At 38.6% G+C, this 25,955-nt stretch overlaps 1 protein-coding gene across 3 annotated transcripts in view; it reads right to left on the reverse strand.

Annotated features, from left to right (window-relative positions):
* Window positions 1–715: 715 nt before the first annotated feature.
* Window positions 716–25,955, reverse strand: part of LOC123511394 (nicotinate phosphoribosyltransferase-like) — a 30,920-nt gene continuing 5,680 nt past the window's right edge. For all 3 annotated transcript variants that reach the window (XM_045267235.1, XM_045267234.1, XM_045267233.1), the window contains exons 3-14: window positions 18,074–18,244; window positions 17,522–17,648; window positions 17,240–17,323; window positions 16,595–16,722; window positions 15,301–15,419; window positions 14,593–14,786; window positions 11,185–11,325; window positions 10,845–10,969; window positions 10,181–10,324; window positions 9,586–9,722; window positions 9,167–9,295; window positions 716–3,140 (exon numbers count right to left, since the gene is read on the reverse strand). In XM_045267235.1, coding sequence (XP_045123170.1) covers window positions 3,063–3,140; window positions 9,167–9,295; window positions 9,586–9,722; window positions 10,181–10,324; window positions 10,845–10,969; window positions 11,185–11,325; window positions 14,593–14,786; window positions 15,301–15,419; window positions 16,595–16,722; window positions 17,240–17,323; window positions 17,522–17,648; window positions 18,074–18,244 — 1,577 coding nt within the window. In that variant the 3' untranslated portion in view covers window positions 716–3,062. The remainder of the gene's footprint in view (window positions 3,141–9,166; window positions 9,296–9,585; window positions 9,723–10,180; window positions 10,325–10,844; window positions 10,970–11,184; window positions 11,326–14,592; window positions 14,787–15,300; window positions 15,420–16,594; window positions 16,723–17,239; window positions 17,324–17,521; window positions 17,649–18,073; window positions 18,245–25,955) is intronic.

Here is a 25,955-nt window from a genome sequence, read left to right on the forward strand (position 1 = left end):
TGGACCAAGTGGATAATGAGAAACTGATCCTAAGAGAAGAATATGACATCCGAAGCACAAGATCGCATAGTAAAAAGCTGAGAAAAGGAAGATGTCTGAGAGATATTAAAAAATATAGTTTCCCGCAGAGATGTATTGAGACGTGGAAAAGTTTAGATGAAGAAGTAGTGTCTGCAACGAGTGTGCACACTTTTAAAGTAAGATTGGATAAGTGTAGATATGGAGACGGGGCCACACGAGCATAAAGCCCAGGCCCTGTAAAACTACAACTAGGTAAATACAACTAAGTAAATACACTGCGTAGTGTAATGGTTAACACTCTTGGCTCACAACCGAGAGGGCCCGGGTTTGAGTCCTAGGAGTGGTGAGGCAAATGGGTGAGCCTCTTAAATGTGTAGCCCCTGTTCACCTAGCAGTAAATAGGTACGGGATGTAACTGGAGAATCCGTACACAAGAAAATTAATAAAAGAGAATGTGCTATAGTTCAACCTCATTTGTCTCCAAGAGAATATATATATATATATATATATATATATATATATATATATATATATATATATATATATATATATATATATATATATATATATATATATATATATATATATATATGAAATGCATTAGGAAAGAAGGTAGAGGCAAGGGAAATATATGTTAGATACAAAGAAGGGGCCACAAGAGTGTAGTTCACCCTCTGCATATTAAAACAAGGAATAGGACATGAACTTAACTCATATTTTGCATGCTATTACAATCATCTTAGTGCACTCCTTTTTATCCATAGTGTACTCAAATTTAGCTCACATCCACATTCACTCTCAGCTTAACCTACACAGCATCAGTGGTGTATGGCATTCTACATCCCTCTTCCCCTCCCCTGTCCTCCCAAAAAAGTTCTCTCGCCTCCTTGTGACCTCTATGTAACTGCCAACCCCATGTTGCTCAGCTATAGTATGAGTGAGTGATATGTGTAATGCCATAAAGTTTCCATTCACAAAATAAGATAATGGCAACTATCTGAGGCAGCAGATAAGCCTCACCACACACCATTCCTGCCTCATTCCTTCCTGGAGTGCAGCTGGTGTGGAGGATCCTAATGAATTTCAGAGTCAGAAAACACTTTTGTAAATGTAAAATAAAATTTGTAAACTCAAACATTATCTTCTACAACCATACATCTAAGTTCTCAAAATTCACAGTAACACAAATGCAAATGCAACCATACAAACATTTCTATTCCCTTCAGTACCATGGCATCAGCTTCATTCTTATTCCAAATATCACAAGAAGAAATCATAAAGTTAAAGATCTCTTTTTTTTATATAATTAAGAGACTGAAAATTATTTGTGGTAATGCATCCACTATAATTTCACCTTTCTTTAATCTGACTAATGATACACAAAATTTGACAATTATGAAGACTGTCTATAGTACTGAATGAAAAATACAAAATTATATTCATAGTAAAAGGTACATTCTAAGATACATTTTACCACAATATGTTTAGAGTGTTTTTACTAAATCAAAGTAAGTCTGAGTAGAAATGCAGAACCATACATTTATGTGTAATTTGTAAAATGCAAATCTGCAAACAAAATCATAACTGCACAATTGCAGAAGTGGTGAGTCAAGCTGCAAACTAAACGGAGTTTATCAGTATGTGTGTACCTATCACATTTTCTCCTTGCTCCTTCACTCATGTCTTCATAACAGAAGTATATATAGTGTGATTATATAGAATATAGATAAAGTAAAATTATATATATATATATATATATATATATATATATATATATATATATATATATATATATATATATATATAATGATAGATATATAAAAATAAAGTAGTATTGTAATAAAGGGCACTATTTTGTGCAATTTAAACATGATATTACTGAAAAGGTCAACTTTCAATACTAAAAACTGTATATTGTGCATCAATCATTGTTCACCACTCTTACTTAGATAAAATTATGACAATTATTGCTTGCTCTTAACTTAGTGGAGGGAAAGAGTGGCTTGGCTAGTGACTAGTGGTTCTTATACCACCTTCCATGAGCCAGTAAGTACTTTATTAGTGTTTCTTCATTGCTTTATGTCATAGGAAATTCATTTCTCTTTGCAAAAAAAGTATCAAGTTTGGAGACACTGGAGTGTATATCAGTACAGCAATACTCTTGGTATGAACTACTAAAGAGGTCCACCCACTAGCAACCCTCACCAAGTCAGCTACACTTGGCAAGTTCCTTCAGTGGCTAGACACACGTCCCCATATTACTGCTGTACATGCAGTAATACTTCATTATAAATCATCAGCACCCACTTTTGCGAGCAATAAGAACACATACACAACACCTGCACTTGTTGATGCTGTTTGGGTTAAAAACAAGATATGTACTCAACATTCATGTAAAGTTCATATAACAATGTATATTACATTCTACAGAAACAGTTCATATACCTGTGTGTGTGTGTGTGTGTGTGTGTGTGTGTGTGTGTGTGTGTGTGTGTGTGTGTGTGTGTGTGTGTGTGTGTGCGCATGCGTGCGTCATATTCAAGTTGTAGTATACTGCAGAGTTTGTTCAGAGAGTAGGTTAGACATGATATTTTTTCTCCATTATTGTCCTCGTAAATGTTTTGGTCTTTTTTCTTCAATAAAAATAGCTTAACGAACCTCTTGCATATTGTAAATCACATTCATGAGAGTAAGACCATACTTGCTGCTCATGCCACTGTCACCCTGCAAGTGTACACCATGCTTACTTAGGCTCTTTGCTCTAGCATCACAATGAGGCCTGCAACTTATTGTTCACATAATGCAACTAACTTAATTGAAGAGCATAGTTATATTTATAGGCAGTCTTAAATACTCACACATACATTTGTATAGTGAATTTCAAAGTTGACAGAAACAATATTGCTCTGAGAACTGCTGTACAGTCCTCTATAATAATCTTTGACTTCAAGTGTCCTCTCATAGATGGTGATAGTTGGTATGTGGTGATGTCCTTGCTGTGGGAGCAGGTAACCTTGGGGTGACTGTGGGGCCCTTTAAGCTCAGAAGAGTTCTCCAATAGGTGCATTCTGGAGCCACAGGTCATGCAGGAAAGTGTAGAGGTTGTCTGTGACCCCAACCTGCACCAGAGAGAGGCTAGTGAGTGGTCAGCCTGGAGGGAAGGGGAAAGGCACTGAACATGCACACAGACACATAATTATATTTTTATTATCATATAAATATTGATAGAAGTAAAATAATTTTAAACTCAAATACTCAGAATAATCTGGTATAAGACTTTTAAAAACTAAATACATTTACAAATATGTACATACTGATTATATCTTCTTTACATTATATTCATATTGTAAATATGCATGCATAGTTAAATGTGTGGATGTAAATCTTTAGATAGATATGATGGCTACATAAACTTTCTATGATTCTGACCAGTTCAGGAAGGATATTTAAAAAACAACCTCTATCTACATATCTCTATCCTTCTGTGATTCTTTGCTCCTGCTGAGTCTGACAAGTCTTTCCCTCAAGTGGTCACAATAGAAATTCTCTCTCTCTCTCTCTCTCTCTCTCTCTCTCTCTCTCTCTCTCTCTCTCTCTCTCTCTCTCTCTCTCTCTCTCTCTCTCTCTCTTAAATTTACATTATCTTGTACAAAATTTAACTCTACACATATTGATCTAAGAGTCATGACACAAACTCCTCAACATAGTCTAACCTACAGTGCTCATGTAGTTATACCTGGCAGCAGATTAAAGGTTCTACACAACACAGTATTTCTGTAGCATGGCTGCCTTCATTATACCCATATATTCCCTAATACTGCTACAATTACTCAATTTATCTTCATTAAACACATAATCACTTCTAAACTTGAATATAACACTACACATCATAGTCTCTTACAAAGATGTAAGACTTAAGATGTGCCTTATTCTTCAAGGTTCACTTAGTTTTTAAATCTGTATTTAGAAATTAATGTAGATTTTAGAGTTTTGATCATGATCACTGCAATTAAGAAAGTATAGTGCATTCATCAAGTATATTGTGTCACTTCCGTGTTAAAGCATCAATGGCAATGAAAATCAATGGTCAGATATGCATTAGTGATATTCATATACTAATTGCAATCAAATTTTCCTTTAAAAGCATGTGAAAGTTTTTGTAAAGTATGTGTACTACCTATGGGAAAGTCTCACGGCAAATCAGGATCATGTAGTAGTACAGTGGAGACTGTCCTTCACCACTATCCCAGGTCAGTTTGGGACAGTAACTTTTCACTGTCTTAGACTCACGTGCAACTATGTATGTGCATATATTAGTGCATGTGCTGTGGAGTATTCATTTCCATTGTTGTATGGTTCATTAGTAAAGGAACAAGAAAAATAATGAAGGATTACATGATATTAAAAATAAACTTTAAAAAAAATCAAATATTGTAATTAACTAAATGAAAACACACCTGAAATTACAAGTCACAACAACTGGTTTTACCAAAAATGGTCAATTAGCTGTAAATTCTACCCTAGATCTCATAACTACCAAGACAAAAGTGGCAGAAAACCTTGATGTTCACAGAGCAAATTAACAAATATTCAAATTCATATTAATTGGATCACCCTGAGACCAAAAATATCTTGAATGCTTCTCAGTCTTTACTCTGGTTTGACAGCACTCCTTTCTCTCTAATATGTCCACTTTCAGGTAATGAATGAATCTAATCAACATTATCAAATTATGAAAAAATCTCAGGAGACTTCTAAGTGTGGTCCCCAGTGCTCCTCTAAGGTGACCCAGGTGAGGCAGACAGTCAGACTGTCCCACACATCTTGCTGCCACACCCCACAAGCCCCAGAAGCAGCTAGCACCTGACTAGAGCGTGTGTGTGGGCATGCTAGGCTGAGCTACAGCTAAAGATGGGCTAGATAGACTGTCTCCTCCTTACCAACACTTTCTTAAAATATCTCTTTGATGGCTTTGCCTGCTGGACTGTCTGTGTGTGGGAAACATGGTGTGAGGCCCATCTCTTCCTTTCCAATTCATCAATTCAGACTTAATAGATACCAGACACAACAAGCAACAAACCAGCCAATACATTTCCATGAGCTTGTTACTTTTATTTATTTATTTATTTTTATTTTTTTCTAAAAAGATGGATCAGATAAACTACACATTTAAACAACTATCTTTTTCATGGCTGAAATCAATCATGATGCTGCATTACATTAATTCACCATACATTCCTTAACCTAACAGTGGTCACCTAAGATGTTACTTCACTTGATAAGAACAATATATTTTCAGAATTTTTTTCAACAGAGTTCCTTTTAAAAATTTAAGTTGCATTTTTTTCAAGCCTCTTACAGAAAGCTGTAACAGCTTGCAGGTGATAAGATAGTATTGCAATAAGGTTTTAATACTCCTACACTTTATCTTTTGCAACAATTATTGGCAACAGTACACTTACACCTTTCAATCTGCAAATGTTGAAAACACCATAAAACACAACTGCTTATTGTAAGTATGCAATTATAGAGCAGTCAGCTGGGATCCAGGTTTGAATCCTCAGCTAACTAGAAACAATTTAGGCTTTTTCTCCCTTTGCACTGTCAGCCCATGTCATGACTCCTTCGGCCAGTGTGCCATGGTGTCAGTCCTAACCACTTGAATCACAGGAAGGTCTGTTCTGGACTCATATATACAGTTACAAATGTATTTAGATAATCATTCATGCTCTTTTGATAATATGACATATTTCCTTTGGATTAATGAAAATATCTTATTTTTTTTTTAACATGCATGTCCCTACATATGAGAAAATAACAATATAGAAGAACCAAAGAGAAAAACTCATACATACTTGAAGTTGTGAAAACAATTTTACAAGATTTATAAGGAGAAAAGGAAGGTGACTGATGGGAAACAGCAATACTAGAATATGATGACAATAATGAATTAGTATATTACAAGAACTGAAAGCAAATGAGAAGAATTTAAACAGTGATAATAGATTAGCTGCATCAGTTTATGTGTTGGCAAGTAACAGGTGTAAGAAAACCTTATGTGTGTGCTTATATCCATTTCTCCAAACCATTTTATATTCATACACCAAAAAGCAACAAAATAATGATGAAGACTGGCTGGCATCCTCACACAACTCACTCCAGCTTCCCCTCCAGCCCTTAAGTCACCCTCACTGCCAATAACACCAATATTGGAAATGAAATATGGAAAATGTACTTTTTAAATGAAGAAACAAAGGCCCTGCTCATTTAGAATATGCTTTGTTGCTCTTTTACAGTGTGAATTAACAGTTATTGTGGTGGCAGCAGCAGCTCTATGTCTGTTAATAGTGATATACTGTATATTATCTTATCAGTATCTTCAAAAGCTATGGATGTTGCCTGTGTTCTGTACTAAACAACAGCTACAAATTATAATTTCATTGAGTAATACATAAATTATGATCAAAGTGAATCAAATGTCAATCAGCTCCAGATACATTACAAATAGTACAGTGGATGGCTTTCCAATGATGTTTTATTGTGCTATCGCCAGAAAAGCCACTCACTCAGGGACATAAAACGTCATTTGTCTGGTTAAGAGACTTGATTATACCTATTAACTTTTTATGGAAAAAAAAAAAAATTCTAACGATGAGTGCATATTTAGATTTTGTAGTGTAATCAAAAGAACTGAGTGTCTGTAACATCTAATGATGTAATTACTGTTGCACCACTTGGTCTTAACAAATGTAAGGAATTATCTAGGATTAATAACTGCTGAAATACAAGAGGAGTGAGCAGCTTTAGAAAGACTACCAGTGCTGTGAGAGAGAACAGTAATAATGATGGTGGTGGTGATGGTGGTAGTGTAGATATGCTCACCTGCAGTATGTATATGTTTGGCTCTGTGTGGAGCACAGGTACTAACAGCATTATCAAATTGAGTCTTCATTGCAAGCACATTAGATATTAGCATGGTTATATGAAAGTGAAAGTTGAGCAGGGTGGCAAGCTGATACCCAAATCTTTAACTTATTAACTTGTTATTATCCACGGGCTATCCTGCAGCCATTTAAAACTGTTCCCACAAGTATCCAGGGATGACTATATAAATATAACTGACAACCATTTGAAATTTTTTGGCAGCTGGCAAGAGTCTGATGGTATCATTTGGCATTAGGGAGCCTCTATATGAGCTGAAGAGAGCAATGGATGGCAGGAGCAAACAGGGTGACAGCAAGGTTAGGCAGCGCTGCACAATAATCACTTAACATTGTGATAATCAAATATATAGATAATTTTTCAAATTCATTTGAATTTAGAAATTCATCCAAAAATGTATGTTGTTTTTATACCATATTTTAATTTTCAGCTGGTGAATAATATGAACAGTTCACCTGTGTTGTATTAGGCTTGCTTCACAAGAGTGGTTTTTACCAATGCAGTTTAGAAATCAATGAGGTTTAATGAGACTCTTCACACAGGGCCATGCAGCTTAATTCCTGTGTGGCATTGATTTATGGGCCACAAATTTTTCCCACAGTGGCAGCAGTCACTCTTCATCTCAAACAAGCAACGACAAACTGACAAAAATTTTGTACACTGCTCAGAGTTGCCACTCCCTGAAAGTTTCTTTGCCCTACACAGACACTAAGAGTACCATACATTTGCCTTCAGCATCCTACAGATCAAGATAAGAATGTTCATATACTCCACAGTAATTTCTATTATGTTCCGTCTTAAAGACATGCTAGACACCCACCCATGCCAAACTACTGCTAGTGTGAAGTGAGCCTTAGTGAATGCCTCATCTTGTATAACAACCTTAGTTCACTTGAGTGTCTCTCTGAAGCAACCATCGGATATGGTAAGCTTTAAGATATAAAGATCAGGCCTTCAAACAAATCAATTCCTTAAGTCAAGAGCTTACTATACACATATCCATATGTATACTCAATAGTGGAAAGGAGATTATTGCTTTGCTTTACTTGTCTACTCGTAGTTCACACTGCCCCAGTGTTTGGTGTATCACCCGCAGCCTCTCACCCACCATCTTAAATGTTTTGCGGACTGGTGATACATACTGAGATACAAACTAAGTAATGTCTGACATGTTGAGAAAAAAGCTCTGAATACATTCTCCTCCAAATATAAAAACACCCAAAACACATTCTTACTTCTAACTAAGAAAAACATAATCTGCCTCTCCCTCCCTCTTGTGCAACCAGACTGTGTTGGACTGAAACTAGTGAGAATAACTTTACTGAATTAAATATTATACAATACTAACAATAGAGGAAATTGTTTCACCAACAACTGAATGACCAATCTGCTGATCAACAAACAATGTAAGGAAGTGCATATTTATCCTCATTCCTTAGATAATGATAATGATGATGATAATGATGATGATAGTGATGGTGGGGATGATGGTAGTGACAATGATAATATTGATAATGATGATAGTGATGACGATGATAACAATGATGAACAGAAATTCAAATCATGAACAAACCTGATAACCTATCCTGTTTCTAGAAGGCAAGTGATGTCATTCATTACTTGCAGGAAGACTTAAGCACCTTTTTGTCCTACAATTCTATAAATATTCAGTATTAATTTTTCATGACTTCAATAATTTGTTTTGAGAGAAAAAAAAATCAATAAATTCAAAGGGGAATGTCCACACACCATCTTAAAATATTTTGCATTATGGGAATTCACAACCTTTCAGTCTGTAAATAATTATAAATACTTATATGTAACAATGGCTCATATCAAAGAAGAGAAAATTCAAAAGAACAGAACACTGAAATAACTGAACTGTGAGAACTAATTAAAAAGAAATCTGACAAAAAAGATAAAAATGAGAGAGAGAGAGAGAGAGAGAGAGAGAGAGAGAGAGAGAGAGAGAGAGAGAGAGAGAGAGAGAGAGAGAGAGAGAGAGAGAGAGAGAGAGAGAGAGAGAGAGAGGGCAAATGCTATATGGTGTACAGAGAGACAATGATGAACAAGATACTGGTGACAAGAGCCTGGTGAAGGGGATGCATGTGGGGGATGCATGGTGCTGGGAAGGGAGAAGGATGACAGAGAGGTGAGGAAGAGTGCATGCAAAATTAAGTACAAAACAGAATGCAAATGTGACCTTGTATGGTGTGGGGTTGAGGTTCCTGCGGTGGTCTTGTCTCAGAGTCTCCAATGAAAGTGTGACCTGCTCCCTTATCTCCACCAAGTCAGGAAGAGGCTGCTGCAGCTCACCTTTCTCCCAATACAGCTGAAGAGAACACATGAACATAAGAAAATTAAGGAAGTTGCAAGAAGCCAACAGGTCTGTGGCTTAAGAAATATTAATCATCAGTCAACTTATGAAAGATATTCTTTTCAGATACACTACAACTCTTCTAAATTTAGTCTAGATATTCAAGCTATTATTCTAGTGTAAAGATACCTTGCTCTCCAATATAAAACAGCATGCATAAATGTGCATACCATCACTTTCTTTTGCATGTAACATCAGACTGGATGCAAGAAATTAATGAGGAGAAAGGACTAAAGGAGATTCACCTTGTGGAGGGGTTCCACTTTGGCTGGGCTCACATAAGCTCTCTTGCCCTCCTGGAATGGATGACGGCACAGGACTCTCTTCCCAGACTGGGGAGCTTCTTCTGAGGTTCGATGCATCAAGTCAATGAGAGCATGTCCTGCAACACACAAAGAAACAAACACCTGACATCATCACTGATCTGAAGCACAATCTTTGTCTTATACAAATCTCTTTTCTTACAAATATGCCTTTTCACCCAAGTGATATGAAGAAAGAAAGAAATAATTCTCTCTCTCTCTCTCTCTCTCTCTCTCTCTCTCTCTCTCTCTCTCTCTCTCTCTCTCTCTCTCTCATTGGAAAACGTGAAAAAATTTTCCACCTTGAATAGAAGAAACCCATGAACAATCCTCTCTTTCATAGGATACAGCATGACTACCATTTCCTCACTAGTCTAATGAGAAGTACAATACTTGTTGCCTAACATTTTGTGGTGCAGGAAGCTGTGAAACAAACCTTTACACATACAGACATAACTAAGAGCTATGACTACCTGGCAAGACCAAAAAACTAGTGATAGAAACTGACAGATATAGCAAAAAGGAAAGGTTGCCTCACCATCTTCCCCATAGAGGCGATAGACACTCTTCTTCCCAGGGCAGGTGATCTTCTCCATGTCCTGCGAGAGTTTGATCTTGGCTTCCCCGTTGATCTCCACCAATTTAAACACACACCCGAGAGCTGGCTGCCGCTGACATGTCACTGAAACACAATGCAGAGAGAAAGAAGTGAACAAAAGTTAAAGTAAAAAGACTAAATAATAAAGAAATACTACATATGTATGTACTAATATGATACATGAAAATAGTATTCAGTTTTATACAACAAATTAATACTACACAATCAATCATTTATTTTGTCAGTCTATTCCATTCTCAATGACTAAAAACTGCAATATATCAAATAGTCATCTCAAGGTGTTCACTTCCTTTCATGCTCTATTGAACTCTATTGAATGTTTCTTGACTAAAAACACTGCCGGTCACCTCCTTGGTGGGTAAGTGCTTTTATGATCATGTACTTCCAACTTTCACAATGAGAAGCAACATAACTTGTGCTGTCTCATCTGTGATAAAACTCGCCTATATTGTTTTTTCAGGTAGTATATGATGATAAAGAATGAGAGAGAGAGAGAGAGAGAGAGAGAGAATCTATTCACCTATTCATCCCCTACATCAACAAACCACCAAATCATTCAAGCACCAGCAGTCTCTACACTCACCCAGGTGTGTGCCAATGCCAAAGCAGTCAATCTTGTGTCCCTGTTCGTTGAGGCTAATGATGGTGTCTTCATTGATGTCATTGCTCGCAATAATCTGTAGACTTGAGAACCAATCCAGCTCATACCTGAAGCAAAACAAAGAAAGTTAAGGACAAGCAAATTAGTCTCATATAAGGCTTAGAACTCTGTGATATCATAAATGGTATCATCTCACATAGCTTCAAATTATACATCATTATCACCTTGCTTCCTTCCCTTATAAATCGAAGGATTGAACTCAGAAATACAGCTATCAATTTAAAAACTATCCTGAACAGCGTTATATACTGGCTGAACTCACTCCTCAGCCACGGTGGTGAAGGATGCCCTGGCAATGCAGCTGAGGTAAGCCAGATCCCCTGAGTCAATCCGTACCCCGAGGGCTCTGTAGCCCAGGTCGTGTAGCCCCAGAGCCACCGCACAGAAGTTGAGAATGCCACTCCTGTCAGAGAGAGAGAGAGAGAGAGAGAGAAACAATCATTTTTCCAAATTATCATTCAAATATTTATAAAAATGTACACACACACACACACACACACAGTGGTTCATAACCCAGAAAAGTACAGCAAGAAAGGACTAAAGAAACTTACATATGAGCGAAATGTAATGTATTCCAACATAAATGGAGTGATATCGGGGATTTTAGAACTCAACGATTACTTGAGGGACAAGAACCCAGATATTGTGGGTCTTACTGAAACAAAACTGAGAGAGGGAGAAGACCTGATGAAGGTTGGAGAAGGGAAATATAACGTTTGGAAAAGAAATAGAGTAGGTAAGATGGGAGGAGGAGTGATGTTGCTGGTTAAAAAGATATAAAGGTGGATCAAGTGAAAAAGGTATGGGAAAGGCAGAAGTGCTAAAGATCAGAGCAGAAACTAATGAAGGAAAAAGAGGCACTACATAGTGGTGTACGTACCACCTAAGACAAATGCATGGTCAGTACAGGAATATGAAGAAATGATAAGTGATACAGGAACATGTCTGGAAGAAATGTTGGGTGGCTGTGAACGAACTATAATGATGGGAGATTTTAATTGTAAAGAGGTGTGTTGGGAGGACTGGTCAATGGAAGGATCAGAGACAACATGGGGAAATACACTATTGACACTGGCAATGGAAAATGTGTTAACTCAGTGGGTCAAAGAAGATACTAGGTTTGGAGGAGAGGGAGCATCGTCAAGACTGGACTTGGTCTTTAGTACAGAGCCAATGGTCATTGAGGAGATGAGGGTGGAGTGCCCTTTAGCAAAGAGTGATCATGCAGTTTTGGAGTTCAAGGTGATAGACGAAGAGAAATCTAGAAGAAATGAAGAATATAAAGTGGGAAGATGGAATTATGCCAAGACAGATTTTGGAAACCTAAAGAAATTCTTTCAAGAGACAAATTGATGAAATTCAAGAGTGCTAAGGAGCAAATGAAAAGTGGAAGGAATTTATAAAAATATACAAAGAAGGTGAGAAAAATTTGTACCAATAAGACAACATAGAGAAGTTGGAAAGCAGGACTGGTTTAACGATAGATGTGAAAAGGCTAGAACAAGAAAAGAGGATGCATGGAAGAGGTGGAGAAGGAAAAGACGGATTAAGCAGTGGAAAGTTACAAAAGAGCAAGAAATGAATATGTGTTGATTAGAAGAGAAGAAAGAAAGAAACAAGAAAAGGATATAATTGATAAATGTAAAGACCAACCAAGGCTTTTTTACAGACATGTGAACAACAACATCAAAAATAGAGAAAGTATTGAAAGTTTAGAAGTAAATGGAGTATACAGTGAAGATCCCAGGAAATGGCAGAGGCTATGAATGGATGCTTTCGGAAGGTATTCACAAAGGAGACTGCTTTTGACAAACCACTGGTAATGGAACAGAAAGGGATTATGAAGGAGTTTCAAGTAACGGTGGAGGAGATCAAGAACATGATGGGGAGTTTAGAAGTGAGAAAAGCTGTGGGACCTGATGGGGTATCAGGATGGATTTTAAGAGAATGCAGGAGCAATTGGCAGAAAAAGTTTGTGAAGTAATTGATGCCTCATTAAGGGAAGGTGTAGTGCCCCAAGACTGGAAAAGAGCTAACATTGTCCCAATCTATAAATCAGGTAACAAGAGAGACCCATTGAACTATAGACCAGTGTCACTTACAAGTGTGGTAGCTAAGATGTGTGAGAGGGTGGTGAAGACTAGATGGACAGACTTCTTGGAGAAAATGACATACTTTGTGAGTGTCAATTTGGTTTTAGGAAAGGGCGTTCATGCACGACAAACCTGATATGTTACTATTCGAGGGTGATAGATGTAATACAGGAAAGAGATGGTTGGGCTGATGGAATATATCTGGATTTAAAAAAGGCCTTTGATAAGGTACCACACCAGAGACTGATCTGGAAACTTGAAATGGTAGGAGGAGTGCATGGCAGTTTACTAAAATGGATGGAAGACTTTTGGTAGGAAGAGAAATGAGAACAATAATTAAGGACAGACCATCAGAATGGGGATTGGTGGAGAGTGGAGTTCCACAGGGATCAGTGTTGGCACCAGTAATGTTCGCAGTCTACATAAATGACATGGTGGATGGGGTGTCCAGTTATGTGAGCCTATTTGCAGACGATGCAAAATTGTTAAGAAAAGTGAGATGTGACAAAGATTGCGAACTACTCCAGGAAGACTTGGACAGAATATGGAAATGGAGCTGTACATGGCAAATGGAGTTCAACACGACAAAATGCAAGAAAATAGAGTTTGGCAAGAGTGAAAGAAGAATCAGGAGTATGTACAAGATAGGAAATGAAGACATAAAACCAGTCATGAAGAAAAGACCTTGGGGTGACAATTACCAATGACCTATCGCCAGAGAGACATATAAACAAAATAATTGGAGAAGTATTGAACTTATTGAGGAACATAAGAGTGGCGTTCGTATATCTAGATGAAGAAATGATGAAGAAAATAATTACTGCAATGATAAGACCGAGGCTTGAATATGCAACAATACAGTGGGCTCGAACTTAAAGAAACACATAAGGAAACTAGAGAAAGTACAGAGGGCTGCAACGAAAATGGTGCCTGACTTAAGAGATTTGACTTATGAAGACAGACTGAAAAGAATGCAACTTCCAACCCTGGAAAACAGAAGAGAAAGGGGAGACCTGATAGCAATATACAGAGTGATGATTGGCATGGAAAAATGGATAGGGAAGATCTGTGTATGTGGAATGGAAGAATGTCGAGAGGGCATGGGAAAAACTAAAATGGCCACTTATAGGAGAGATGTGAAAAATATAGCTTCCTCATAGAAGGGTGGAAGCATGGAATAGTTTAGACGTGGAAGTGGTCAACGCAAGGAATATTCATGATTTTAAGAAAAAGCTGGACATTAATAGATATGGAGACGGGACAACACGAGCATAGCTCTTTTCCCGTATGTTACAATTAGGTAAATACAATTAGGTAAATACACACACACACACACACACACACACACACACACACACACACACACAGACACACACACAAATACAGCACAAACATACACATAAACAGTAAAAAAATCAAATAAAATCAAACTAAAGAAACCCCAAAACCTAAATAATCCTCTAGCAATCCAACTACAACATACAGCAGGCCAACAATCCCCCCCCACACATACAGAATCTTAAACCAAATACATAATACATAAACAACTAAAGCACCAAGTAACATCCCCAACTCACTTCAGCACATCATAAGTGTCCACAAGAGCAATGAATCCACAGGGGAAGGCAATGGCAAAGGAGATGAAGGCTGCCAGCTCCCCATCTGAGGCCTCAGACTGGATGATGTTCAGGGTGTCTGCCAGTCGAGACCTCCACCTCAGGGATGCTTCTTTTAGACTCAATTCCTCACCTGTCTCCTTGTGCTTTAGTGTCTGAGAAAAGAAGGAAAGAGAAAAAGTAGAGAGACAGTTGTGAACAAGCAGCACAAAAGAAAAAAAGCAAAGAATAATGGAACAGGAATGAGGGAGGTGAAAGATGCAGGAAGAACGAGTTGACAAAATTTAATGTAAAGAAATGACAACCAGCAAGTGGGAAGAAAGTAAGAAGTCATTCTAGATATGTAATCATGTCCAATCAGTTTGTCATGGTCATTGGAGAAGACAGATATAATTAACCCCTCAGTACCATGCAGCGTGGGGGGATTGAAATAATAAACACTCTGGCCCTTAATCTTCTGACATCCACAGACTTCCTAATGCAAATAAAATTGTCTAATCATACCCAAAACTCAAGGTAAAAATGTGTCTCAGTACTGAAGGGGTTAATTAAAAGGTATAATTAAAAAAAACAGGAGCAGGAAGAAGGAAAGAGAGCAAAAGCCATGACAGTTATAAACAAGGAGAGTGTGCTAAGACAGGAAAGTAAAGTAAAGTGATTATAACTCACGTCTATGTGCAGGTCATCAAGTGAGGAGAAAGATGAGATGTAGGAGTGGGCGTGTGTTCCCTTCACAGGAATGTTGTACAGCTTGCCTGCCAGCACGTTGCTTGTCCCGTCAAACCCTCCTGCCACCGCCAAATGAGAACATCCATATCAGGAGCCTGACACAACACATCCCCTCAGTTAAGACTTAAGTGCTCCAAGAGCAAAAGGGCATACAAAGAATAAGAAAACAATCTAACATTCTAACAATCACATAACTCAAATGAAACAACCTCAGTTAATGTACTGGTAATGTGGTTCCCAAGAATTCAAAAGTCAGTCACCACAGCAGATAAGAGGAACAAGGATTGGGAGATATGAGACTTAAACAGAGGGTATACATATGCAATGAAGCAGATGAGTCAAACCATGGGAGAAGGAAGAAGGGAGAGCCAGATATGGAGAAGTGAAGGTCTATAACAAAAGCATCACATTTTTCTTAGGAATATTAGTATACAAAAGATGCTGACTCCTGTCAGTCTTGTTATAGAGAAAAGTTGTCAATAACAAAGAGTTCACACTGCATTCAAAATTCACAATATGCTTGGTTTTATAAATTAATTAATTTATCTATGTTTCTTTTTTGACAGTTGTATGCCATACACAGGATGACATGCATGCACACACACACACAGGACAGCAGAACAGCTAGCCTTCTGCTCCTGTTGGGGTTGCAAGGTCCAAACTGTCTCTTCCTTGTGTGAATTCAAAATCTGCATCCTTCAATTGTGGACTGCGCAAACTAGTAGCTATATCACCAAGATGCTTCACTTCTTGCCAAAATGTTGGTTCCTGTAACCAAGATCATGGATGCACTTGCTAAGTATTCTTTCAGATACTTCTTCAAGCACTCTGGAATTTCTCTCCTTACACTAAATAAAGTGCAACAATCTTAAGCTTCCTTTCAAAATGCTTCTGGCTTGTGAACTGGTGTAGTGGAGATATCACTCTCTTAATACCTGGTTAGCCATTATCAAATACTGCAATACAAGCTATTTCCTGATCTCATGGTCTGACATTCCAAATATACATATGTACAGTCATTGGGAAGTAAGAGGGTAAAACAGATGTATCTGGAGTTAACTAAAGTGATTGAAGTAGTATCTCCTAAAACAGGTATTCTGATATACCTTTTTTTCTAGTTTGGATATAAACAGCTAGGAAGCTAAAGGATCAGAGGCCCTGGAAGCTATAAGAGATACCAGACAAGAAGTAAGGGCAGAAGTGATAGCAGATGATTAGCACAGCAATGACTCACCCAGATAAGCATATTTGGAGGCAGACAGACCCCCATCAGGCCCCTGTGCTCTCCTCAGCCCAAATTCGAGCAACTTCATTTTGCGTCCTGCAGCCATGCGATAGCGGGCAGCATTGGTCGCCACCAGGCTGGTTGAGGAGAGGGAAACAGGGAAAGAAGGAAAAATCTATGAAAACCATAATGATCACAATGTGATGTCATTGGCATCTTATTTCTCAGTCAGAGGAGAAAAGAGCTAATGGTAACAAATACCAAAGATGAGTGATGTCACGAGAGTTCTGTGCTTTGATGCTAATGGCTTAAGATACAGTGTACGAGAAAAGGTACTGTTAAAGATGTATTTACAGTAAAGTGAAATGCATGTACATAGTTGTGGAGCATCTTGATGCAGAAATGGAGATAAAGTGGTACTGTAGTATGAATGTTAAGCTGTGTGAACAAGATGGTATGAAAGCTTAAGGAAAAGTCAACTGATTTCTGATGCTGCAGGTGAAAAATATGAGGAATAAGGATGAAGGAAAGTTCACCAATGCTGACCTGAAGCTGGATGAATTTAGATATGAAGACAACACATAAGTTTAACTTAAATCCTACAGACTACGACCAGATAAATGCAGTGATGACTAGATAAACACAGACACACACCTAGCATAATTGACTAAAGTAAGCAGGGTGGTCTCAAGCAGCTGGATAACAATGAGGGGTCCTTCCAGCACCAGCAATGGCACCCTGCAAAGAAGACCTCAGCTATTATCAACTTCATCATTACTGCGACTGTGCCATCAACAGACACAATCTTCTTCCTCAACACAAACAGAATAAACAGAACAAGATAGGATATAAAAGTCAAGCTAGAATTATGAATAAATATATGTATGAGTTATGAGCAAAAAATCTAAGTGGGTGAAGGACAGCATCCACACTCACCTGGGGAATACCACCTTGCCTTCATCTACAGCATACACTGTCACCTCATCAGTAGTCAGGTTTGCCAAGAACTCAAAGTATTCAGGCTCCACTGTGGGCGGCATGTTCTCTCGAAGGTATTCAATATCTGCCACAGGAAGATATGAAGACATAACAGGACTGTGTGGGGGATGAGGCAATGCTCTATCTTCTAATTTGAGTGTAGTTGTTAAGTGAATGTTAGATGGTAGACATTTACAATGTTATGGTAAGTTGTATAAAGATGGATATAGAGACAGAACTTTTCTTAGATCATTTATACGTATCTTGAAAATGCACACTCAACATCTTCACAAATTAATGCAGCTGATTCTACTGTAATACATTTTGAAATCCAACCAACTACTCTCCAAAAATTAATGAAATATGATCAATTCAAATTCTAAAGGGCTATAGAATTACAATAGCTTATGATTTTTCAACACACCATACTCTCACAAGTATTGCAGCACCCATCATCTCCCTGACTCTACACTCCCACCCACTCCTCAGCACTCTTCTTGTCCCTCTCACCAGACTCAGAGTAGCGGAAGTTCTGCAGGAAGGTCAGGCACTCCTGCAGACCAGCAAAGATGGTGAACTCTCCTTGGAAGGGATTCTTGCGGAAAAACAGGTCAAATACTGCAACGTCATCATGCTTGCCAGACTTCCAGTAGGCATACGCCATGTTAATTTGATAAAGATCTGGTCGGGACAAAGAAAGGGACTTGAGTACAGGGAATGTTAGGAACTACGTGGTGGATATAAGACAGATTAGATGAATGAGATAAAATAATGAATGGAATGGAAGTAACTCTCATGTTCCTGAAAGGGAGGGATGCATTGTAGAAAGAAACCTGATAAGGTGAAGGAGAATGTATATGAATGAAGGCATTAAACTAACAGGTCCTCTGACATAGTATTAATCTTAACCTATCTCATGACTCCTCTTTGGCTGCTCCTATTGTAAAAGACCACAACTTTCTTTGTAGCAACAGTGTAACAATAGGCATAATGCTAACACCATTGCAATGTCATTAGTAAATACTATCTGAGAAAATTCTTATCCTAGAAAAGAAAGAAAAAGATTCAATATTACATGTGGAAAGGTATCCCAAATGAAGTTCAGAACATGTGATAACATCAAATAGTACTATACAATGTACAACTTTAATACATGAGAACACCACAAGAAAGCAATAGGTGGAGAGGTGAAATTTTGTAAGTAGATTGTGAAAAATTAAGACAAAGTGAAAGTAAATTGTTGTGTAGCTGCACCATTACCATTCCCAAGGTGCCAAGCCACAATAATGGAGTCACCCAACACTTGTGGCTCTGTCTGAATAACAGTGTCTGACACAGATTTAAGTCGTTGTGTTGCCAAAGCTGCTTGTGCAGTGCAGAAACAGAATTTCACACTAAATAAATATCAAGAAGCAGTTTGTACATTTATATGCCTCTGATCATGCGTGCCACTATCCCGCTAAACCTCCCTCCACCTTCCCTCCAAGAAGTCTTAGGGAAGAAAAAGACGCTTTGAAGTGATACCGTAACCTTGACGAAGCCAGACAGAGGCAGTAACGTATACCAACGCAGCGGATCACATGGACAGACGGTAATAAGCAAATTATCTCAAGGACTTAGTGTTGACCAAATTTCTGCCTTGAATACAGGCCAATCTTAATCCTGGCCAGGCAGCAGCAGCAAGACAACCATTAGTCATGAAGACGAAAAAAAAAGAAAAAAAAAAAAAACGTTACAAGAAGACCATTATTTTAGTCTTTCATTAATTGATCCATGAAAGTGCCCTAGAGAGCTTGTCGGGCCACACAATGGCTGTCATGTGGTCGTGTGTCATCTCGTCAGTTCAAACTCTCATAAGAACGTGAACAATTTCTTCACAAACAAATTCATGACTGTTTTGACGCATTCAAAACGATCAATAAATTCACTCGGAACAACTCGCTCTCTGCAGGAAAGGTGACTGCTTAACAGTGGTTATACGGGACAAGGTCAAACGTAGAAAAAAAATATTATTGTAATTCAATCTCGTACCTTTTTTACCCTAGCTCGTGATTATGATCCTTATGATAATGACATCAAGGACCTCATCAACCTCCCCATACACCATTAAAAAAGGTGAATGAACAGCGCAACTATAATAAGGCTTATCTACTGAGCTAACACGACGACTCATTCCTCTAGTGCCACTCCAGCTAACCGCGGCATCGTGTGGCAAGTCTTCGTTCCTGCCCGACATCCAAACTTCGTGTAGGAATATGTTTTTATTTATTCATATTTTTTCATGAGAACTAATCTCACCGTTTTTTCCTGATAATGGACAAACAAACAAAACAAAAACCAACAACTCTACAGTGCGTGCGTGTCGTGCGTGGCAAGGGTTCATTATGCGCTGAAAGGTCAAGGCAAATTTTAATATGTTTTGTTGGTATGCAGATTAAAACGAATTTCTAAGTGTTGATTGGTAGTCAGAAGTGCCCCTAAAATGTTAAACAAGTAAAGAAGAGGGGGAGGAGGATGGAAGGGGAGGGGAGGGGTGGGAGAGGGAGAGGGGGAGGGGGAGGGAGGCGACGATGATGATGATGATGATGATGAACACAATCCAGTAAATAGATAAACTACAAATAACAGTACAGACGAGTGATTGATGTCCGTAATATAAGCAGTTCAATAATCTTCTCTGGGCCACACTTACCATACATCGCAGACAGCTATTGTTCTACCTACACCCACGTGCCCACGCCTTCACTGGGTGGTGGGGAGAGTCCATCGATAACAGTCACTAGGCTCTACTATATAAGATGTTTTACTCAGATAAAGAACACAAAACATGATAAGAAGGGAACCCGATCATTTTTTCTCTCCTCGGAGGATAACATAATGGACTTGGGTGCAGTAAACAGAAAAGAGAGACGCAATCTATAGTGATGTAAAAGAATATATTGGAACTTCTACACTATCGGTAAACATCTTATAAAGTTCCCACCAACAAAACGTCACATTTCTTTCCTTATAATCTACACCAGGTCATGTTTGGCTTCAGGAATTTAAAATATGGAAAATTATTACTGTTTTTCGGGCTTATTAAACAACAGCAACAAGGAAGCATGCACATCACCTCATCACCTTTGTATTAAATGACGCAAGATCATATTCAGTTCATAAGATTGTGAAGAGAAGGGAAGTATTTTCGGATATTCCTTTTTTTTACCTGACTAGTGAATGATCGAACAAAAGAAGGAATAGACGGAGTTAATGCAGAAAGATGCCGGGATGTGAGAGGCAGCGAATGACGGGCATAGAAACGGCAGTGTGGACTGGAGGTCTAGTGATGACAGACCGGACAGCAGGGTGATGATGGTGATGATAAATAGAAGGAAAGAGATATGGATGGAAAAACAGACAGATAGACTGACTGATAGATGTAGACATACTTATAGATTAACATATGGAATCACGTAGACAGACACAGATAGATAAATAGGTAGATTTAGTGATATATAAATAGATAGAAAGCTAGATACTCGGATGTAGTTAGTTGGATACATGATACACATAACAACAGGCACAGCAAAGTATACATAAATTGATAAATATATTACTTCAACTCACCACCACAAGGTCATGCAGTGGTGATAAGAAACAGAGGGTGAGATTTGACCAGAACAATGTGCCTGATGGTGATAGAGGCAGGATGGATTGATTGGGCGTATTCTGAATTCTTCTACTCTCTCAGACTCTCACCATGGTTATTTTCAAAGGCTACAAATATGACTAACCAAGTTCTCACGATCGTTTCTCCAATTGGTAATGAGGAAATCTTGTTAATCTGTCACTAGAAACGTAAAAACATCCTCGAAAGCCCATGTAACTTCATTTAGAGCATTCAGAAACTACTGGAGGTGCGGCAGATATGAGTTTATTTCAGAAAGTCAAGGAAGGTCGGGGTGTGTGGCTGCGTGACTGCGGTGATGGCGATTGGTGACAGGGATACAATTTCCTCTGCTGACGTTTGGATGCTGACCTGCGTGACCTTCTCCACCACCACCTCTGCCTGACGTTTGGATGCTGACCTGCGTGACCTTCTCCACCACCACCTCCGCCTGACCGTCAGTAATCAAAGAGCAGTCAGCCAAGGGACAGTTTTTTTTTTTTTTTTTTTTTTTCTTTCTTCATCATATATCAGTTTCTATTTCGTCCTCTGTCGTGTAAGCAAGTTATCATCGTTGTTTTATATGTTCAGTAAGTATTCATTTGTGCGAGAAAAGTTATATTACTTCCAAAATTGAGATATAATCTAGAAAATCTCAGTATTTTACGCTAAGCGCGAAGTACACACACACACACACACACACACACACACACACACACACACACACACACGGCCCGGTAGCTCAGTGGTTAGAGCGCTGGCTTCACAAGCCAGAGGACCGGGGTTCGATTCCCCGGCCGGGTGGAGATATTTGGGTGTCTCCTTTCACGTGTAGCTCCTGTTCACCTAGCAGTGAGTAGGTACGGGATGTAAATCGAGGAGTTGTGACCTTGTTATCCCGGTGTGTGGTGTGTGCCTGGTCTCAGGCCTATCCGAAGAACGGAAATAATGAGCTCTGAGCTCGTTCCGTAGGGTAACGTCTGGCTGTCTCATCAGAGACTGCAGCAGATCAAAACAGTGAATTACACACACACCGCGTAGTGTAGTGGTTAGCACGCTCGATTCACAATCGAGAGGGCCGGGTTCGAGTTCCGGGAGCGGCGAGGCAAATGGGCAAGACCCTGTTCACCTAGCAGTAAATAGGTACGGGATGTAACTCGAGGGATTGTGGCCTCGCTTTCCCGGTGTAGAGTGTGTTGTGGTCTCAGTCCTACCCGAAGATCGGTCTATGAGCTCTGAGGTCGCTCCGTAATGGGGAAGACTGGCTGGGTGACCAGCAGGCAACCGAGGTGAATTACACACACACACACACACACACACACAGAGAGAGAGAGAGAGAGAGAGAGAGAGAGAGAGAGAGAGAGAGAGAGTGTTTATTTATCAGAATACCTTGTCTATATTTCTTATCTGTATTGATTTTTTTTTCATTGTTATAACTATTATGTGGACTATAGCTATTAGATGGAGAATTTTGTAAAAAAAAAAAAAAAAAAAAAAAAAAGTTTATATTTGTAAGATATATTATATCTATCATCTATGTGTAAGGAAGTTAGGAAAGGAAGGAAACATTTACTCGGGTCAATCAGTGGAGAAAGAGGACAAACACTAATGAGCCTGAGTAGCGGTAGGCAGTGGTTGAGGGATCAGCGCCTACCCTTGAGGGAGGAACGGCTAGAGACAGGTAGGACTGAATTTGTATACTGTGCTATTCAGTTTTCTCTGTACTCAAAGCCAGGTAGTGAACAGACTTTCTATCACCTGCTGGGAACTTCATAAACCTATTACATCTTACACTTTTATCTAACTTTTAATCTAAAGGCAAAAAAAAAAAAATAATAATAATATTAAAAAGGAAACTGAAAAGGGAAACAGAAAAGACCTATTAAGATGCTTGTGCCCCAATAAAAGGAAAGAAACAAAATGATTATTCAAAATTGTAGAAGCGTCTTGGTCTGCGAAGTGCAATTGTGAAGTTATTCATACTCTCACTATCAAAAATTTAATATAATAAACAAATTGAAATACATGTTAATCGTTACGCAATCAAACAAAATTCCCAGAAGGCTGTGCTCAAACTTGCTGACCGTCTCTCTCTCTCTCTCTCTCTCTCTCTCTCTCTCTCTCTCTCTCTCTCTCTCTCTCTCTCTCTTTTCTTTTTAGTATTGTGAATTGTCGCATATCGCAGAGGAAAAAGTACAAATTCTGTTTTACGTTACAATTACAATCTCTTAATTTTGTTGTAACTCCTCGGTCCATGCGTAACATTGCCTTCCTGCTCTGTAACGCTTGTTTCTTCATTGTCTTCCTGCTTTGTAATGCTCGTTTCTTCATTATCTTCCTGCTATGTAATGCTTGTTTCTTCATTATCTTCCTACTTTGTAATGCTTGTGTCTTCATTATATTCCTGCCTGCTTTACAATGTTTGTTCCTTCAATATATAAAGATATTCTGTACTATGTTCACGTACTTCGCGAGTGACGAAAGCAACCTCACCTATTTCCGAAAGAAGTCAAATCACTAAACCACCAAGAGAAAAGATTATTGCCTCTGCTGATCAAATGTGGCTGACTTTTACTTCTTACAGCTCCTCAATCAGTTATCCACCATGTTTGTTTACCCTCAGGTGGAAATAAAAGCTGCATACTAATCTGGAACTGGTGGTGGTCGAGGTGGCGAAGAGTTAAGGGTGACATCGAGGTAGAGCAGCAATGGTAGTAGTCCTGGTGGTGGTGACAGACTGGCAGGAAATATAAAGCTCGATGAAGGAAGTACGGTGATAAAATATGCGCTCGGTAAAAATTTCAAGTCATTCCAGAATATTGTTGCCCTGCGTGGCGTGTCGATAATACACTGCACTGATCACGCCTCCTTCAGTAAACTGCCTGATGGAGAGAGAGAGAGAGAGAGAGAGAGAGAGAGAGAGAGAGAGAGAGAGAGAGAGAGAGAGAGAATGGTAAGCAGTGGGAAAATAAGTCAGAAAGATATAATGAAAAAAAAAAAAACTCAACCAGAAAGAAAAGAATAGCATACAACTTCCAGATAAATGTGACCTACAATCTAATATGATGAAAAATAAATAAAACATGAAAAAATCTGAATTCAGACACAAAATGGAGGACTGTTTGCACTAGAGAGAGAGAGAGAGAGAGAGAGAGAGACGTGACAAAGGGGCATAAATCCAGGTCTGCGTCACAGCTTCAGGTCGCGTCACCATAAAGTTACATTCTTCAGCTCATGAGAGCGTCATAAGCTTGGTGCAGAGGAGATTTCTGCGTCACGCTCTGCAGGGTCCCAGCAGGGTCCCGCGTCAGGATACTCAGTGCACAAAGATGAATTGCTAACCTCAACCACGGGAGCCTTCCACTAGGTATAGGAGCATATTCTGAAACGGGTATGGCTGCGCCTAAACTATTTTCAGAAAGGCTCTAGTTTACTTTTTTACTTATTCTTTGATGTGAGGGAAAGGCTAGCCACGGGCAGTAAAAACTATTAAAAAAAAAAGTCCACTAAACGGACAAAAGAATTAAGCGAGAGAATGTGATAAATGTCTTGAAACTTCCCATGGATAGATGAAGTACAGAAGCAGGCAGATAGTGCAGAGTTTATCCGAGAAAGCTATGAATAATCGAGATTACTTGTTAACTCTTGCGTTAGAGAACAAAAGTTACACGAATTTTTAAATATCTTTATACGGTTCTAAAGACGGATCAACAAGATTTTTACACTACAAGCAGGAGAAACAGTCTTGAGAACACGGTTAATCTTAAATTATCTCTGTAGCCTTTGAGGTGAGAGGGCAAAGCGTTTCTGAATACAAAATACATACAATAAGCAATGTGCTCTGTATCGACTAGTTATCATTATCGACGTAAATATCGTTAACTTGTGTGGCGGTGTTCATGTACCTAATGCATTGATTTATACAGTTATCTTGAATTCACATATCTGTTTTGTTTACTTATTGATCCACTTATTCATTCATTTCCCTACTTAATACTTTATTATATTTCTATTTAATTTTCTTCTTACGAAGCTAAAATCAATCAATTAAACTTTTCCTCTGCCTACAGTTTTATTGCCGCTCAGTTATATCATTTACGTCTACTTTAACAAAATACCTACTGCCACAGACACACAAAGTTTAATACTGTAACAAGAAGTAAAATTTTGTCAAGGGCAACTATATTTCTTACATGGAGCTTGAAAAAATAGGTGTGTGTGTGTGTGTGTGTGTGTGTGTGTGTGTGTGTGTGTGTGTGTGTGTGTGAGAGAGAGAGAGAGAGAGAGAGAGAGAGAGAGAGAGAGAGAGAGAGAGAGAGAGAGAGAGTCTACCAGCACTGAGGGTTAAGTCATCAGAAGTAATAAGGACAAAGCATTCTAGAACACTTTTCCACCGCACCTCTCGCTACTAGTTTCGAAAGGTTCAGGTTGAAGTTACAATGGATTTAAAGGGTGTTTTTACAGCTGTAGTGACATACTAACAAGATTTCTGCAGCAACAATAGCTGACACACTCTAGATAACCCAGCTAATTATATCTAGAGCAAAGCGTTTCAGAATACGGGCATTTGCATACGATGATAGTGGTGGTAGTGGTTGTATACTGTAGTGGTTAAAAAAGCAGTGTAAGCGGCAACAGAGGCAGTAGAGGTAGTAGTACACTGCTATAAATATAAAGGCGAAGAAGGGAGAAGCAAAGGTCAGATAGGGGTAGCGTAAATAAAGGGAGGCCCCACGCTACGGC

Source organism: Portunus trituberculatus, chromosome 31 (genome assembly GCF_017591435.1).
Source record: "Portunus trituberculatus isolate SZX2019 chromosome 31, ASM1759143v1, whole genome shotgun sequence".
In the NCBI taxonomy this organism is placed as follows: domain Eukaryota; kingdom Metazoa; phylum Arthropoda; class Malacostraca; order Decapoda; family Portunidae; genus Portunus; species Portunus trituberculatus.